This window comes from Rutilus rutilus (genome assembly GCF_951802725.1).
Source record: "Rutilus rutilus genome assembly, chromosome: 6".
Classification (NCBI taxonomy): domain Eukaryota; kingdom Metazoa; phylum Chordata; class Actinopteri; order Cypriniformes; family Leuciscidae; genus Rutilus; species Rutilus rutilus.
Genome location: NC_140214.1, coordinates 36,497,871 through 36,517,120, shown reverse-complemented (window position 1 = coordinate 36,517,120; position 19,250 = coordinate 36,497,871). Strand labels below are relative to the sequence as shown.

General features: G+C 35.7%; 1 protein-coding gene across 2 annotated transcripts; it reads right to left on the bottom strand.

The window, feature by feature from the left end:
* Nucleotides 1-952: 952 nt before the first annotated feature.
* On the bottom strand, nt 953-18,359 carry LOC311291892 (uncharacterized protein). 2 transcript variants are annotated; one of them, XM_084411245.1, is made up of 3 exons: nt 18,278-18,359; nt 17,859-17,984; nt 953-2,863 (listed from the first exon to the last, which is right to left on the bottom strand). In XM_084411245.1, the coding sequence occupies exons 2-3, from the start codon at nt 17,956-17,958 to the stop codon at nt 1,458-1,460; spliced, it is 1,506 nt and encodes a 501-aa protein (XP_084267371.1). In that variant the 5' UTR covers nt 17,959-17,984; nt 18,278-18,359; the 3' UTR covers nt 953-1,457. The 2 variants fall into 2 exon arrangements, with proteins under 2 accessions (XP_084267371.1, XP_084267372.1); XM_084411246.1 differs by lacking the exon at nt 953-2,863 and adding an exon at nt 3,531-5,930 and having other exon boundaries at nt 18,278-18,352.
* Between the last annotated feature and the right edge of the window lie 891 nt (nt 18,360-19,250).

The following is a 19,250-nucleotide window of genomic DNA, read 5'->3' as shown; positions in this document are numbered from 1 at the left end:
TTATTGATGAAATTAGAGAAATGTATTGTATTACCACCATTTTTTTCACAATTGTTAAGGTGTGTGTTTGTTTGTCCTTCAAGTTTCAAGTTGTATATGAAATGAGGATATTACCACCAGTTTGTTTCAAAATTGTTAAGGTGTGTGTGTGTTTGTCCTTCAAGTTCTCAATGAAATGAGAGACATTGATTATACAGTATTACCATCAGTTCAGTTCATTTTTACAAATATGATATGCATTGTGGAATAAAGTGATTATTCGTTTCAGGATCTGCTTCTGTGATTTGCTCAGGAATTTAATGATACAGAATAATATTCAAAACATTGGAATAATGGAAACAATGACAATATTTTCTCCATTTTTGTCAAAATGTCATTCAGCGTAACAAACCATGGTCATTCGGTGTAACAGATATATTTATGTAAAAATGAAACAATATACTTATTCTGAGCTGTACTAAATAATATGTGCTCCTACTAAATTTTTGTATATTTTAATTGATTTTCACTTCCTTACAAAAACATGCTGACTAATGGGTAAAACCTAATGGTTTAAAGGAAATTGGCAAAGTGTAAAGATTTAAAATGACAAATAATTAGTATTTGGGGGCTGCACTTTGATCTTTAAATAGAGTCCTGTAATGTGTCATCAAATGATAGTTTTACTAAAAATGTCTGATAAGATTTTTGTTGCATAAAAATATATTACACTGAATTACATTTTAGTGGGTTTCTTCTGTAAAATCACAGTAAAAATGTATGGTAGTAATTATTTTTTGCTCAGAAAAATATAAAGTTAAACAGAACATATTCTAATGTATGTGAAAGACACAATTAAAAGCTCTTTTACACTCACTTTTATTTTGTTGATGCTTGACACCCCCTTTTCATCTTTATTTGAATATTTATTTATCGGTTAAAACACAATCACACAAATAATATTTAATATGGATCAGATTTAATAGTTTTTTATTTTAAAAGTTAGTTACATCATCCAAAATAAAATCAAAGACATATTTTTCAGCATTGCAAGACTTTTATTTGCATTATCCACTCACAAAACCCCAACTACCCACTGCAGTGATGCTGAGGCTTGTAATGTTACATCACTGATGGTCATTTGGGCTCATATTTGGTATTAAACATGATATTACGTCCTATATTTTTCACTGCAATTGTAGTTTAAAAGGCAAAATCAGCCGTTATGACATCTTATATCGTCACAAAAGAGAGTTATTATATACGCTTGAGGCTGTCTACACAGGACGCATCAAAGCAAATGTGCCAATGATTTGTCCTTCATGTAACAATAACTTACAATAACTCTTGTAAAATGTGAAAATAACTCTCTGGTCCGAGTTCTTATGTGATCCTTAAGGTGTCCTTAGTGTTTGAAACTCTTTTCACATTGAGGGCATGTGTTAGGCTTCTCTCCAGTGTGAATTCTTATGTGACTCTTAAGGTGTCTTTATGAGTTCCTTCTCACTCTGATGGCAAGTGGAAAGTCCATCTTCTGTGTGAGTTCTTATATGCCACGTCAGGTTTCCTTTATGTCTGAAACTCTGTCCACAATGAGGACATATATATGGCTTCTCTCCGGTGTGAATTCTCATGTGTTCATTAAGGTGTCCTCTATGAATGAAGTGCTTTCCACACTGATGGCATGCGAATGGTTTGTCTACAGAGTTACTTGTTGTGTGACTCTCAAGGTTTCTTTCATTTTTAATATTCTTCCCACTTTGATGGCATGTGGAAAGTCCATTTTCAGTGTGATTTTTTTTTATGTGCCACGTCAGGCTTCCTTTATGTGTGAAACCCTGTCCACAATGAAGGCATACGAAAGGCTTCTCTCCAGTGTGAATTCTCAAGTGTTCTTTAAGGTGTCCTTTGTGAATGAAACTCTTTCCACACTCAAGGCATGCATGCAGCTTGTCTACAGAGTGAATTTTTAGATGAACTTTCAAGTATCCTTTATAACTAAAATTCTTTCCACACTGGGGACACGTGTACGGTCTCTCTCCACTGTGAATTCTTAAATGATCATTAAGGTGTCCTTTATGAATGAAACCCTTTCCACACTGATGGCATGTATGTGGCTTCACTCCAGAGTGAATTTTTATGTGAACATTCAAGTATCCTTTATGATTGAAACTCTTTCCACACAGATGGCATGTGAACGGCTTTTCTCCAGTGTGAATTCTTAAATGATCATTAAGGTGTCCTCTATGGATGAAACTCTTACCGCATTCATTGCATGTGTAAGGTTTCTTTTTAGTGTGGATTCTCATGTGACTCTTAATTTCTTCTTGATGCGTGAAGCTTTTTCCACACAGAAGGCATGTTAGAGGGCACTCTTCAGTGTGAATTCTTGTGTGAACCTTAAGTATTCTTGCATTTGGGAACCTCTCCCCACACTGTTGGCATGTGGAAAGTTCTTCCTCTGTGTGAATATTCATGTGCCACGAGAGGCTTGCTTTATGTGTGAAACTCTTTCCGCACTGATGGCACGTGAAAGGCTTCTCTCCAGTGTGAATTCGTATGTGACCGTTAAGGTGTCCTTTATGAATAAATCTCTTTCCACACTGAGGGCATGAGAAAGGCTTCTCTCCAGTGTGAATTCTCATGTGAATATTAAGATGTCCTTTTTGTTTGAAACTCTTTCCACACTGATGGCATGTTAAATGCTTCTTTCTGGTCTGATTTTTTATGTGATCCCTAAGGTGTCCTTTTTGTGAAACATTTTCAGACTGTAGTAGGTTACTAAAAGGTTTTTCTTCCGTTATGAAACTTTCAGATGTCTGGAATTTCAGATTGTCCTCCGCTTCATTCAGTTCTTGACTTTCCTCTTTCACTTCCATCAGACCTACAATTAACATTTAATGGTTAAAAATCAGTTTAAGAAAGGTGAAACAAGAAATACCCCCCCAAAAAAGAGACTCATATTTAAAGATAAACTGGCAAAAGACCTGAAGAAAGGTCTGCTAGAGTACTCTCATACAATTTTATGTATTTTATATGTGTATACAGTAGGTATGTTCTGTATAATTTGTAGTAAATTTGTTATTTTACTGCTATTATGATTTTAGGCCAGTGGTTTACAATTTTTAGGTCAGGTACCACCTTCAACTAAATCCAAGTGCTCAAGTGCCACCTAGTCACCAAGTCTATTTGAGCGCGATTAAAGGGTTAAATAGGGGTGGACAAAGTGAAGAAAATCTTATGCCAAAATATTTGAGTAATTCTATTTCAAGGTAACAATATAATACAGTTTTTTGTTGCTTTAAATACGGTTGTTATGATACCAACATTTCAAATACCACTGAATTTTCAAAATTCAACAATTTCAATCTCATAGAACCGAATAGCTTAAAGACAAGTAAACTAATAAAATAAGAACAAAGAAACAAATTACGAGTAATAGGACAAATAAACACAATAGTACAAAGACATTAATTCAATAAACAGTGCTTTAAAATGATCAGATAGGTCTATCAGAAATACTTAAAATGAAACACTGCATAGTCTTCACTGTATGAAATATACACCGATTTTTATTGAAGTTACAAAAGTAATTCAGTCAAGAGCACTGAGTGATTTACAGACACCAAAAGCAACAGCTATATTAGTCTGCCGTTCCTTAACGCACAGATCCAATATAATGACAAAGATCAGATTTTCTCACAACTGTTTATGTTCACTTAAGACAAAACAGAGTTTCAGTGAACACTTTCTAAGGCAGCCATTTTGACAACTGTGTGTATTTGACCATTTAAGCACAATAAGCAGCAAACAAGAACTCGATTCAGTACTCTTAAAAGCTGTGTGACCAAGTGACTTTATATGAATGCTTCAGGTGTGTGAACATAAATCGTGTCAGTAAGGACTGCCCGATAAGAAAAAGATGTAGCTGTCAAGTCAGTTTTATATAAGGCTTTATTTATACACTCACCGACCTCTTTATTAGGTACACCTGTTCAACTGCTTGCTAACGCAAACATCTAATCAGCCAATCACATGGCAGCAACAATGCATTTAGGCAAATAAAAATGAGCATGTCAATCTGCTCAAGTTCAAACTGAGCATCAGAATATGGAAAAAAGTGATTTAAGTGACTTTAAATGGTTGTTGGTGCCAAACGGGCTGGTTTGAGTATTTCAGAAACTGCAGATCTCCTGGGATTTAAGCACAACTATCTTTAGTGTTTACAGTGAATAGTCTAAAAAAGAGAAAATATCCTGTAAGCGGCAGTTCTGTGGGCAAAAATGCCTTGTTGATGTCCGAGAAGAATGGACAGGCTGATTCAAGCTGATAGAAAGGCAACAGTAACTCAAATAAGCACTCGTTACAACCGAGGTTTGCAGAAGAGCATCTTTGAATACAAAACGTGCGGAAAATGCATCGTTACAAAGCTCAAATCCTCTCAGACTGGTTTCTTGAACATGACAGTGAGTTCACTAAACTCAAAACGGCCTCCACAGTCACCAGATCTCAATCCAATAGAGCAGCTTTGGGAAGTGCTGGAATGGGAGATTCACATCATGGATGTGCAGCAGACAAATCTGCAGCAACTGCGTGACGTGATCATGACAATATGGACCACAATCTCTGAGGAATGTTTCCAGCACCTTGTTGAATCTGTGCCAAAGAATAAAGGCAGTTCTGAAGGCAAAGGGGGTCCAAGCCGGTACAAGATCTACCTAATAAAGTGGCTGGGGAGTGTATATATCGATAATGTACATTACTTCAAAGCAGCTTTACAGAAAATATTGCTGTAATAATAGCTTTAGTTACAGGTCATAATTCATAATTTGGCAGTTCCATTTATAGATTAATAAAAAAAAATGCCTTAATGTTTAACTTGATGGCCCCAGTTCAGGGGGTCATGAACTGCTCTGATATTATGCTTAAGGCTTCACTCTGGTGTGAGATTTTATGTGATTCTTAAGTAGTCCTTTGTGTTTGAAACTCTTTCCACATTGATGGCACGATGCGGTAAAGTCAATCTTCAGTGTGATTTTTTTTAATGTGCAATGTCAGACTTCCTTTATGTGTGAAACTCTGTCCACAATGAGGGCATATATATGGCTTCTCTCCAGTGTGAATTCTCATGTGTTCATTAAGGTGTCCTCTATGAATGAAACTCTTTCCACACTGATGGCAGGCAAACGGCTTGTCTACAGCGTGAATTCTTTGGTGAACTTTAAAGTATGCTTTATAGCTAAAACTCTTCCCACACTGAGGGCATGTATACGGCCGCTCTCCAGAGTGAAGTCTCAGGTGAACATTCAAGCATCCTTTATGACTGAAACTCTTCCCACACTGAGGGCACATGAACGGCTTTTCTCCAGTGTGAATTCGTAGGTGTTCATTAAGGTGTCCTTTATGAATAAATTTCTTTCCACACTGAGGGCATGTGAACGGCTTCTCTCCAGTGTGACCTCTCACGTGAATGTTAAAGTGTCCTTTATTGCTGAAACTCTTTCCACATTCTTGGCACAGGAAAGGATTCTCTCCAGAGTGACTTTTCATGTGATGCTGAAGAGTTCGTTTACGAGCAAAGCTCTTTCCACACTTATAACATGAAAAAAGCCCTGCAGTGTGGATTTTCATGTGACGCTTAAGGTTCTCTTTATTTGTGTATCTCTTTCCACACTGAAGGCAAGTAAAAGCTCTCTCTTCAGAGTGAATCCTCATGTGAACATTAAGATGGCCTTTATGTTTGAAACTCTTTCCACACTGATGGCATGTTAAAGGCTTCTTTCTGGTCTGATTTTTTATGTGATCCCTAAGGTGTCCTTTTTGTGAAACATTTTCAGACTGTAGGTTACTAAAAGGTTTTTCTTCAGTTATGAAATGATCAGGTGTCTGAAAATCGAAGTTGTCGTCGAATTCATTCAGATCTTGATTTTCTTCTTTTACTTCCGTCAGGCCTACAATTAACATTCAGTTGTTAAAAATTGGTTCAAGAAAGGTGAAACAAGAAATACAAAAGATAGAAGCCTGATAACAAAAGATATGAAGTAGTAACTTGTGTTTCTTTTTATGTGATCTATAGTGTGCTAATAGCTCATTCTGACATTGTGCTAGCAGATTTGATGGTGTTTTTCAACCATGGTCCTGGGGACCCACAACGGGGGTTATGCACAACAAACTTTCGCATTCAGGTCATTTAACACACCTAATTCAGCTCATTAGAGCTCCATGAAAAGTGTGCAGAGCGTTGGGTCCGAAGGACCAGAACAGAAAACCACTTTGCTTGACCACTAACATATGTTATGTAATTTTAGATGCATTTTGGTGTGTACACTATTAAAGACAGTTATTCATCAGTTTATGTGTCAATCACAGATTATTGCGCTTGAACAGTTTAAAATTACTTGAATGTTTAAACTGATAAGGCTTTAAAACGAATACACACGGTTTCGACAATAAGGACTGGCCGATGGTCCAAGGCCAGCATGAAAAATGCTCGGGACAGTTGGCGGAATTCTCACTGGCCCATTTTTGGCAAGTCATGCCAAAGTTTATCACTTGCACCTGTTTTTTAAGTCCTGCCAATTTAAACATTCAAGCCATTTTAAACCATTCAAGTGGTTTAAAATAGGGTGCACACAGAAAGCCACCTCTCAGACAGAGCAAATACTGAATTGAGTTCTCTTTCATGTCTTCTTGCACTTCATTGGTTATACAGACATTATCAGAATGCCTATCTTGGCGAGTATCAATTGATTATGCCTTAAGTGAATGTTAAATAGTTGAGAAAGAAAATGTGTATAAGTATACTGGATCCATGCATTAGGTCTTAAAGTGACAGCAACCTTATAATATCTACTGTTGTCTGTGTCCTTAAACGTTGAAAATAAAACAGGGTTTCCCCAGGTTTGATCACCCCAAATTTAAGACTTTTTTAAGACCTTTTTAAGACCACTTTAATGAAAATTAAGACCTACATCGCACCCATTATGCAGTCGTAAAACACCAGATCAAATCCCAATAATGACTATTACTAACAAATGTTTTAATTAAAAATACATTTATTATAAAAAAAAACTCATTCAACACACTGCAAAGTGATGTTTTTGGTAAATATCAAACATTCATAACAATAAACAGATAAACTAACTTTACAAATCGTCTTAGTAAAGTTTCTCAGCATTCAAATTGCTTCAACCATTGCTTCAGAGGGGTAGACAGGTAAGAGAGATATAGATAGTAGGGGTGTAACGGTTCACAAAATTCACGGTTCGGTTCAATACGATACACTTGTGTCACGGTTTGGTACGTTTTCGATACAGCAAAAATAAATAAATGCCAGATATTTTTTTTTTTAATTATTATTATTTTTTTATTTATTAAAACTAACACACTTTGACCAATGATGGAGCTATAATAGACTCTTCTTAGGAGCATAAACAAAACAGCACCTTGGAAAAAAATGAAATGTAGCCTAATATTGTAGTAGTTATAAACAAAGGTCTATTTTTAGTTCAGATTAAAATTTGAGGGGAGCAATTGTATTCATAATGTCAAAATAAAACCAACGTAATGTTACTTGAAAGCATTATAGCCTACTATTCCTGCCAAACTTCCATGGTTGCAGTTAGTGTTACTACAGTAAATCCATGGTGAATGTTGCTGATCTGTGGACGCTCGATAGTTCATTCATGGCACAATGTTTCTTCCTGGCTTCCACGCGCTGTTTGATCCGTTAATAACGGAGAAATGTTTCTCACTAGATCTCACAGCGATGTTATTACTTCTGTGGCGAATTCAAATGATTTCTTTACTGGATCTCTTATTACCGCTGCTGTGTAACAGTGTCGCTTGATCAAGATCGCTCGCGCTGCACTGGTCCAAACTGATAAGCGGTCCTTCAACCACACAATAACGAGTAGCCCAGTTTCGTTCCGCTTACATTACGTTTGCACATTTGATGTTGGACAATGTTGTGGTCGCGCCGGCGTCTCTTACATTATGAGCGCGCTTGCCACGCGCAACGCGCCTACATTTGAAATAATGAAATTTTGGTCGGCAGGAAAAATGGTCTAACGAACCGTTCGTTTTGAAAATGCGTACACCGAACCGAACGACACTTCCCCATGATGTCTCTCCTCTCGACTGATTGATTAGAATGTTGTTCCATTGCCGCCGGCGCGAAAACCCAAACTATTGTTTGAGACGTTCTCTGACGTTACACTAAACCCTGTTGAATTTTTTGAATAAATAGGCTAGTATAATGAAATTTAAGACCTTCATTAAAAAAATTAAGACTTGGACAACGGAATTTAAGACTTTTTAAGGCCTTAATTTAGGAACATGACATTTAAGACCTTTTTAAGACTTTTAAGACCCCGCGGCTACCCTGTAAAAGAGAAAATCACTAATGCGGAGTAAATTTAGTAACTTTAATAGAGTTAATATCAACCCACTTTTTCAGCTAACTTGGTTCCATAAGTATTTTCTTCTATTAATTTTTTTCCAGAGTTTAAAAAAAAGGTCTTTGCTAAAGCGTTATAAGCCATGAACTAAGCCAACCAGCTGCGAGGTGAATCACAACATTACAAACTTTTATTCAAAACAAAAAAGTATTTGAAAAGCGGACAAAAAGAAAAGGTACAAGACGTAAAGGCTTTAGTGAAGGAAAGAACTACAATCCCATGAAGCAATGAATGATCATCAAAAAAAAAAAAAAAAAAAAAAAAAAGGATGGAGAAATATGAAACTATTCATTTAGGGCTGCAACTAACAATTATTTTGATAATCGATTAATCTGTCATTTATATTTTCGATTTTGGATAAAAAAAATCTAAAGATAATTATACATGAAATAAAATTTTATTCTAATCCATTATTTTAAACAATGTTATCCCACATCCTGCCCAATGCTGTCCTCCAAACAATGTGTAGTATAAAGCCTATGAAAAACAATCCAGTGGATGAATCTATGTAGGCTATGCTGTACATTAGCACAATATTGGAAGAAATTGACATTGCAGTATTTTTTTCCTGCGATATATATTGCGATATGAAAATTTCACTAGATGATTTGAATAGCCCTATTTGTAAAGAATTAATAACTCTAGAATGATTGGGGTGATTTTGTAGACTAGTGCATCTGAATAGAAAACAAACAAATTACAAGCATAGATAAATACAATACAATAAAGACAACAAAAGAAATTCAGGTAAATCTAACTGTATTCAGTTACAAACATAATAAAATGTGCCTTTAGTGCCAATAGTGCCTTTTACTGTTATTGCTCTCATAAATATGATTACTTGTGTTACATGTAGAATTTAAAAAATTTCAGTTCTAACAAAAAATATTTCAGCAAAATGTGTTTTAGTCAGAATTATTGCATTATTGCACTTCTGCTCTACTGCACTCCGTCTGTTTGACACGCATGCGCACACCGGCAATCGTTCATTGAAGATGAAAATGGAAATACTAGTGGGACTTTCTAACATTTACAGATAAGGATAACACCATAAATTGTAAGTTATGCACTGAGGAAAACACGTTTCGGAGGCAGTAAACTGTCAAATAAATCTGTCAAAGCACGACAGGGCAAGATGCGGTAAACGCTTATGCTTTTGTTTGAAACGCTTATAAATACAGCCTAGCCTAAAGCATTCTCATGTTTCAGAGAACTTGGATCAAGCATCTTTCCTGCAGCAGCTCACTCGGTGTAAGTCCTTCGCTATTTTCCATATGCGTTTTATCCATAGAAACGTGTTATTCACTACTGTAAAGCGTCGCGACTGGCTGATGGTTTCCGAGCACACAGCGCACAGATGTGAATCAATAATCAAATTCATTGTTGATTAGGGCTGCACGATTAATCAATTTATAATTCGCACTTAAATCGAGTTGGCTCATCGCGATTATTTTTTATGCGCAGCTTGTCATTGATGTACGGCTCTGTAAAGAGTTTGTCACTTATAATGTGCATTTGAAAAAGCAACAAGCATCAAACATCTTTCCGAACATGAGAAGCACTTATGAAACCTCTTGTCCAACAAAAGACAACATTTAATAACATGCTTTTACTCCAAACTCACTTCATAACGACAGTTGAGCATCCTTCTGTGAGATATGGCTTCTTACACAGCATAAGGCAGTCGTGTATTTATTAATCACGTTTAATAACTACCATTTTATAACTAATTTTACTATTTTGACAGCATAGCGAGACCGAATTGATTACATCATTCGCATTGCTTCATGGCAGTGGGTGTTCCCTGCTAGCTCTTTTGGTGTGATTTGCTCACTCTGACTTGATTGGTGGAATTTTCATTACAGCATCATGGGAAATGTAGATTTTCACCACAAATTCAGCTGTTAAATGTAACAGTTTCAAAAAATAAAGTAAAATAATAATGCTGGGTGATGGCTTCAGCAAAAGCATATACCATTGATTAATAACCTCTGAGCTCAGAACAGGTCTGTCTTTAAAGATTTCATAAGTTTTCATAAACTTACTTCTGGAACTGAGCCATTCTATAAGGATTGTCCTATATTTAATAGGGGTGGGAATTGGCAAAAATGTGAGGATTCGATAGTATTGCGATATTTGGGCCACGATTCAATATTATTGCGATTCTTAACATATTGCGATACAGCAAGTATTGCGATTCGATTCTGCGATATATTGCGATTCATGCCCCCCATATTATTCAAAGGCATTACAAAAAATGAGGAAAATAAGACTGCTCAACTCACTTCAAATGTCACATTTAATTCTGTGAACATTATCTTCTACACATTAACTTAAGTGCAAAAACTTTTATATATATATAATTCCACCAAATCAGCTTATCATTGTAAAATGGCACAGCTTTTTATGTACACTCTTAAAATCAGTAAATCAAGCATTATATTATGATAATCAAGCATTAGCCTATTTAATGATATAACTTCAGTAATTAGAACTAAAACTTGATAATCATGCATATTTGTCATTTTAACTGAACTTAAACTGAGCTTAAACTAAACTGGTAGTGCTTAAGATATTGTTGGTCATTCAGTGTTTATGTAAAAAAAAAAGATAATAGTAATTATTATTAAAAGATAATCCTACTACTAATTCTACTACTAATAATGACAATATACAACCATAGTCTATAAAAAATATACAGTATAGGCCTACAATACACGAGCTGCTGGGTTCATGAGTGTTAATCACCTTGACAGCATTCGTTCGCTCTGATTTGCTGAAATTAAAACAGGGATGAGTGACATCCAGTAAGATTGCCGTTTGCGCATTAGTTCCGCCCACTACCAGAGAAACCGGCATCTCTTTTTGTTGTTCTTAAAAGCTGAATAATCCCAGATGAACTCCATTATTTTGACCGAAAAATACTAACAAGAATATCGTTTACATGTAGCATGTCGATTTTGCGTGGTATAATGTAAGACTCTCTCTCGCTCTCTTTGCGTGCGTGAGAGAAACGCGACGGCGAGTGCGCGCCTTCACACTACAGTGCGTTTACGGTACGTCACACACAGGTACGCTGAGCTGAATGATCGCTTGACGGAGAGTGAAACTCTCAAGTGCTCAGTCAGTGTTCAGCGAGTGGAAATATATCTATGCTAAACTTATACTTGGCATCTACATTTTCATTTGAATTTCCTGTTGAATGCACGACAACAAAGCACCGCAACAAGCGCTTCATTGTGGATGTAATACGCAAATGTAAATTATCAGAGTAAACTCCAAGAAAACCCGGAAGTAAAACAGATAATTTTATAATTAAATATTGCGATACTTTGCACTACTGTATCGATATAATTGCGTGCGCAAAATATCGCGATACTGAACAGAATCGATTTTTTCCCCCACCACTAATATTTAATCGATACAGTAAAGACTATGCAGTGTTATTTTAGATTTGATTATTCAAATTTCTCTACCTTAATACTACTGTTAGACTAACTTTAAAAACTTTAAACACTGTTTATTTCATAAGTATCTTCGATCTATAGTATTTATTCCATTTATATCTATACGCTGATTTCACGCAGCCGTTATTTTGAAATCGAAAGCGAGGCTCCGGTGGGAAGAAAACCGGAAGTGTCGCCTTTAATCATAGGAGAGTCGTGAATGCGATGGCGTATTGTTGTGTTTAATGATGTTGTGTCAATTCTAAAACTGTACATACATTTCTTTCATACTTTAGACTATATACAGTGAAATTTATTTATAAATAAAATAAATTTTTTATATATAATTCAGAGAGTAAAAAACGAAGCAGGAATGAACTATATACATATCCTATATTAGAAATTATATTCCAATAGTGTAAATCGCGGCAGCAGCTTCAGGTTGGTAGTCCAAGGCATTGTTGTTTATCTGTACTTCCGGGGTTCTTCCCACCGGAGCCTCACTTTCAAGTTCAAAATGGCGGCTGCGTGAAATCAGCGTATTGCTTATTTGATTATTTGTTCTTATTTTTATTTTTGACTTTTTACTTGTCTTTATAATAATTGATCTTCATATTAGTTAGTCCAGTAGTTTTTGCTGTGGTATCGAAATTGGAATACAAAGTTATATGGGTCAAAAAGAAAACAATATCTTTTTTTGTAGCCCATACCTAGGGGTTAGTTCACCCAAAAATGTGTAACGTGTTAAAAATCAAATTAACTGCAATTCAGTAAAAAAAAAAAAAAAAAAAAAAATTAAATTAGTTAGATGTGCTAATTATTGGACTCGTATCGCAGGACTCGTTCTCTAGCATGCCTCACAGCACTCTCTCACAGACCTGCGCTTTAAAGTGTTTTGCATAAGCGCTCTGTGAAGAGCATAAAAAGTTTCTATTTACATGTTTTTGCAGCGTTGAGCTTTGTAACCAATCACAGGCATGTTTGCATGTGTTTTTAAGCATTGCGGTTTAAAAACAGGTTATTTTAAACAGTTGGAAAGCAGTAAGGAGCAAAAGAGGAATTATTGCAGTATATGCGAGTGCTGCTGTTACTCAGCGCTGTCTTGAGAGATGCGCGACATGAAGCCGCTGCTCATAGAGCATTGTGTTTTTTGCCACCTTATTGTGCTTGAACAGTTAATTACACATACCTATGTGTCAAAGTGACCATGTATTTGCAAGTAAACAGAGCCATATAATGTCTTAAATGAACGTAAACAGTTGAAAGCTCACGAGTATATTGTATCTGTGCAGTCTCTGTGTGACGGCATCCAAAATTTCCCTGCTGTCTTTAATGTTAATAATAAATAAATAAACACTGCTCTTGACAATCACTTTTGTAACTTTAATAAGAATAAATGTATATTTAATTTACACAGTAAAGACTATGCAATGTTTTTTATACATTTTATTACTTTATATATTTTATACAGTTTTTCTAGTTCTTGAAAGTTTTTCAGGCAGGTCTATTTCATTTGTGTCTGTTATATTGTAGTTTGTTTAATGATTAATCAAATTAGTGATTTTCTCTGTTCCCTTGGTTCTTTGATTAACATTAATGACAGAGAGAATTAGTGACTACTGTCCCTTTAAAACCAGTCGCTGCTGATAGAGACACGGATCTCACAAGCGACTCATTCTCTCACAACTCTGCACGTTCATTTAAGGCTTTATTTAACTCAAGACTGCTCTTATGTTATGAGGATACTCGACAAAACGGATATTTTGGCATAATTGTGTGTGTTACTGTTCGTTCAAGAGCAAAAGAGAACTGTATTCTGGCGCAGGCCTGGTTCTAGGCACATACAGAAGGATGGTCTGGCAGATATCCTGGGTGGGCTTTTTATTTTGTGGGGGTGATAGATAGATAGATAGATAGATAGATAGATAGATAGATAGATAGATAGATAGATAGATAGATAGGAGTTATATTTATTTATAACACTTCTTCCATGACATGACCATTTCTATCTTATTTTCACTTTAAATATAATGCTAACATTTTCACTTTTCTGCTATAATTAACCTACAGTGATAATTTGGAAAGAAAACACAATGGAAGTCTGATGTTTCTATAGCAATAAATGCAACTTTGATTGTGTGGAAAGGGGCTATTAGATGCCACACAGAATGTGTTTTTTCATTCCATTGCAAAACTTTTCCATTGTTTTTAAACATCACCCTAGACGTGTTTGACTGTTGCGCTCGCATCTATTGGCTACTCGCTGAGTATCGATCGTGCATGGCGCGGCTTTCTAAAACGCGGCACTCAAGTTAAAATAAAACTTTTTTTAAACGCAAAAACACGTCCTATGTGAATGGCCCCTGATTAAAATATAAACAGCACATATTTATTTCATATGTGTTCTGTACACTGACAGTTCATTCGGTGTAACAGCATCAACAGCAAACCAAAGAGGGCAAGGCTTCAACTGAACTATATGCATTTTAAACACTTTATGTTCTTGCTCTGTCCATGCAATAAATACATGTTCTTAAATGAGCAAAGTTTTCTAGCTTATTTCCTCTTGGTATGAATCAAATCAAATCAAATCAGAGCTGTAGCCTATATTAAATATTTAGGCTACACGTAAATATGGTGATACATATTCACGGTGATACATCTCTTCGTAATCACAGCTTGATAGCACACACATTTCTGGCTGTTTCGTGCGATTGTCAGCCTGTGCTTTTCACTACAGACTGAAGTGCATGACGCGCTTGGCCGTTACTTTCAGTTAATAAAGGAAAATACTTCAAATTTCTGGTGTTATTTTGTGATTGTTTGGGGCATTCTACAGCTCTTCATCAAACCTTTCAGTACAGAATCCACCTCAGATTGCTTTTAAACAATGCACAAATCATAAAAACAGATTAACTATCGGTTCCTAAATTCTGATTGGGTGGACAAGGCAGACGCTTAGGTGGGCTTAGCCCACCCATGCCTAGAACCGTCCCCGTACTGGCACACGTGTGTGTGTGTGTTTGTTACATAGACATGACATTCACAGGCAGTGCGGTCTCTTTTGTCGTCACGCTTGAATGGTTTAAAAGCATTTGCATGAATAAGAGCGGGCTCATATAATGTAAAACTAGCCAAAGGATGACAAAAAATAACAGATGCTGCATTAAATATTCTAACGTTAAACTGTAGTCCAGCCACTTCTGCTGGAATTTGCACGTTCCCATTTTTCTGGTCTAGTTTTATTCCTGTCCACCGCTGTACAAAATGCCCACATCACAGCAATTTTGCTTTTTAAAGCCCTGCAGAAACCCTGTATTCGTTTTTTTTTTATTTATTATTATTATATTGAAAATGGTGATAAGAATTATGAAATTTCAATGGTATAAAATTGATATCATAACCTTATTTAAAGCTAAAATAACTATATTGTGATTTATATCATTATCGTGAAATTAAATAACTTTAATTTGAACTGATTTTGGTCATATCGCCCAGCCCTAATTGCCCCTAGGAGTTTTCGTAAGAGTGCAGCTTTGTGTACCTCGCGTTGTAATCAACAGCTTCAGTGATTTTAATGGCAGTGATAAGGGATGTTAACGATGACTCGACGATTAAATTAATTGTCGATAATACATTTAATCGATAAAGCTTATCGATCGTCAATAAAGCAGGTTCATGCGCGCGCGTGCTGCGCAACATGTAAAGCAGACAAGAGGGAAAATGAAGCGAGCGTGCCGGAGTTATGTTTGGGACCAACAGCTAGAGTTACACCTTCATCATGACTATAGGTTTACGTGTAGCCTTTTGATCCGTCATACTGATACAACTGTCTACTTTCATTGGAGACATAACCGGCTGTTTTTACATGAATACTCCACGATGGGTATTTTGACAAAATTGTGTGTGTACCGAGTTCCTTTTCAGGATATATTGAGCTTATAACTCTTTTTAACATCAAGCACGTCCTGATCTTTATATTCTCAAGTGTCAATAGTGCTAAATATTTACATACCGCGATAGAGCCTACATGATATAATCTCTAACGATTAGGGGTGCTCTGACTGATCAGCTACCGATCGCTGTCGGCCGAGAAGTGCTTTGGGGAGTTTGATCGGCAGTCTCTATAAAGGCCGATCTCATGCTGACGATGCATAAAGATGCAAACCTGCTGTTTGAGGTATGGCATGACAGGCAGTGGCACCATCTAAATCTGGTAATATGAGGTAAAATCTTATTTCTTTATTAAATAACTTAAAGCAATTTGAAAACTTTGTGTTAGACGAACAGCATGAGTGAATCATGAGAGGGCGCTCTCTCCATCTCAAAATGCGCAAATGGCTTCGCGTCACCACATCGTGTCTGCACTATAAGTGAGCTGCACAGTTGACACAGGAATTGTCACTTACACAATCTAGGCAGTGTCGCATCGTCACAAAAAGAAATGCAAATTATAGACTTTAAAGTCTTGCCAGTGTTTAAACCTCTCAGCACTCGTGCGCTCTTCTAGTGTTCATGCACAAAGCGCACACACATAAAGCCGCCACACAAACAGCTTGCGAGTATTAAATTGCGCTTAAATGGTCAAATACACACAAACGTATGTACAAAATGATTAATGTCTTGATGAGTATGCACGTAAACAGACAGTTTAGTCTTAATTGAACAGTTGAGAAAGTTGTGTAACAGTATATTAGATCTGTGCAGCTCTTAAAGCAACACCAGCCTTAAATCCTGCTGCTGTCTCTGATTTTCTTTGTCTTTTGTTGTGTGATTAACATTAATGACACTCAATGCTCTTGAATGACTAACTTTTGCAAACCTTAATTGTAAGGATTAATCTGTTTTTAATTTATTCAGGGAAGACCATCCAGTATTATTTTACATTTGATTTCTTAATAAATTTCTTTAATATTCTTACCTCAATACTACTGTTCGACCTACCTGGGAAACAAAACTTAACTTATTTCATCTTTATTCTATTTTATTTATTTGTGCTACTGCTTGTAAATTGTTTATTTGTTCTTATTCTATTATAAATAATTCTACATGATAAAAAAAAAAAAAGGGCTTCAAATAAATCTGTATCGATGATCATTTCGGCAGTTACTGCTTCCTGTGATCTACGATCGGCTCCAAAAATCCTGATCGGAGCACCCTTACTAACAATAGACATTTTATACCATGGTAACAATATCGTCATAGCGCCCAGCCCTAATGATAACCATGGCAAACAGAAAAAACAATCTGATACTATGTCAAATCAGTGCATTAAGATTTTGAGTGTAAGTGCAAAATAATACTCGACCTGTAATGTGTTACTTTGTTGTTCAATTTATAACTAACTTCTCAAATCAGTCACTCAATAACTTTTTAGATGTAAATGTAAAGATTTTTTAAGTATAAAATAGTTTTCTTTGTTTTATGATCTGTCCTGACAGTGATTGAGAGATATAGATATATATAGATATATAATAAATGGTTAAAGTTATTACAAACATTATATTTGCTTCTTTGTTGAGGGAGGGATTTATTGTGTGCATGAATGGCCGTGTTCGTCCAACACCACCAAAGAACATTTATGACCCAGGAAAAAAACCAACATTATTTTAATTTTACTGCCTTTATACATTGCACCACATTGAATTCAGATACCATAATCTGTAAAAACAAGTCTATAGATGCATACAGTTATCAGCTAAGAAAATTGTAATTAGATATTATAAACGAAATGTTTTATATTAACTTTAAAGTGTAGCACCTGAATGCACTCGGCGTTACGTAAGGTGGTAACGTTAATGTTTTGTTTTTATTTACTTTAAGAAAAACAAAAACATACCCGTCTGGTGGTACGTTTTGCACAGTTTGAGAACCACTTATCAAGTCGCCAAATGAAATAAAAATCTCTCTCAAATGCACACATGTAATGTCCTGTTCCTGACAAACAGTTACTGGCAAATCAATGGACACCAACCTAGTAGTTCCTCGGTTTCCTCTTCTTTCACTATGCATGGTTCTGAATCACCGATGTCCTGATTCTCCTCTTTAATAAACTCCATGTTTATCTTTGCCATGCAACGTTAGATCTCAGTTGTTTCACCTGGAGTTCACGGAGGAGTTTGATGAGAATTAACAGCAGAAAGAAAAAGAAAGTAAATTAAATCACAATGTCCCTCATGCGTGGATGCGTTTTGCGCAGAAAATGTAACGTAACACAATAAAAACACATTTTGGCGCCATTTACGAGAGACCAACTATCAGCAAACAAAGCAAGCATTGCCATATTACGTTGTTTACATTAATTTAGCTTTGGGGATAAGTCATAAATAATATGGTTGTGGAATACATGTGCTAAAATCAAATTTCATTCTTGATGAAAGTTGTACTACAGACCTTAAATCCTGACTGGCTCAGAACAACAACCTTTCCATCTGTCGAATAACAACAGGCGAGGCGGCGCAGTCCCGGAAACGACGTAATGACGTCACCGCGTTTCAAAGAGGCAACATAAAAGTCAATTTAAAGTTCATAAAATCACGAAATCTGTGGGACAATCCTCGTTTAAACATAAACGAGACAACTATCAAAAAAAAATATATATAAATAAACATATATATATATATATATATATATATATATATATATATATATATATATATATATATATATATATTCAAAAGCGTATATACATTTAAACTTAAAGACCCCGTGAAATCGAAAGTCAGTGGTTATTGTTAAATGTTAGACAGTATTTATTTATTTATTTATTTATTTATTTATTTATTTCAGTGTTCCCATTTTACAGCAGCCTTGGTTCCGGAAATATGAGGTCAGTCACAACATTACAAAGTATGATTTGATGCAAAAAAAAAAAAAAAATCCACTTAACGGCTTTAATAAGCTAAAGAACTACAATGCTGTGAAGTACTGCAAACAACATAATCAGGATAAATATGACATAAATATAAAACTATTAATTTAAAGATATTTAATATAGAGACAATATGTTTTTATGTCAACTGCAAAATATATTATGCATAAAATATAGCAATATCGAAAAACCACAGTGGACGTTATTGAGTGCACTCATTCAATCCCACATTGCACCGCAATAAAGTGTATAAAATAGTGTACAGCCGATGTGCACTCAACAGCTGTCCGAATTCACTTATTCGTTATCATTCACTCACTAAGTGAACAGTATTAGTGGACTAATGCAGTGTTAGATTTTGCTGTATTTGGCCGAGCAGTGGTTTGGGTGGCTTGCCAATGTATTCGATTTCTCCAATACATAAAATAAGTAAGCTTGACCAGAGTTCTTGTGGGGAGAATCATTTATTGAAGGTTTGTAGTGTAGCAGTCCTTC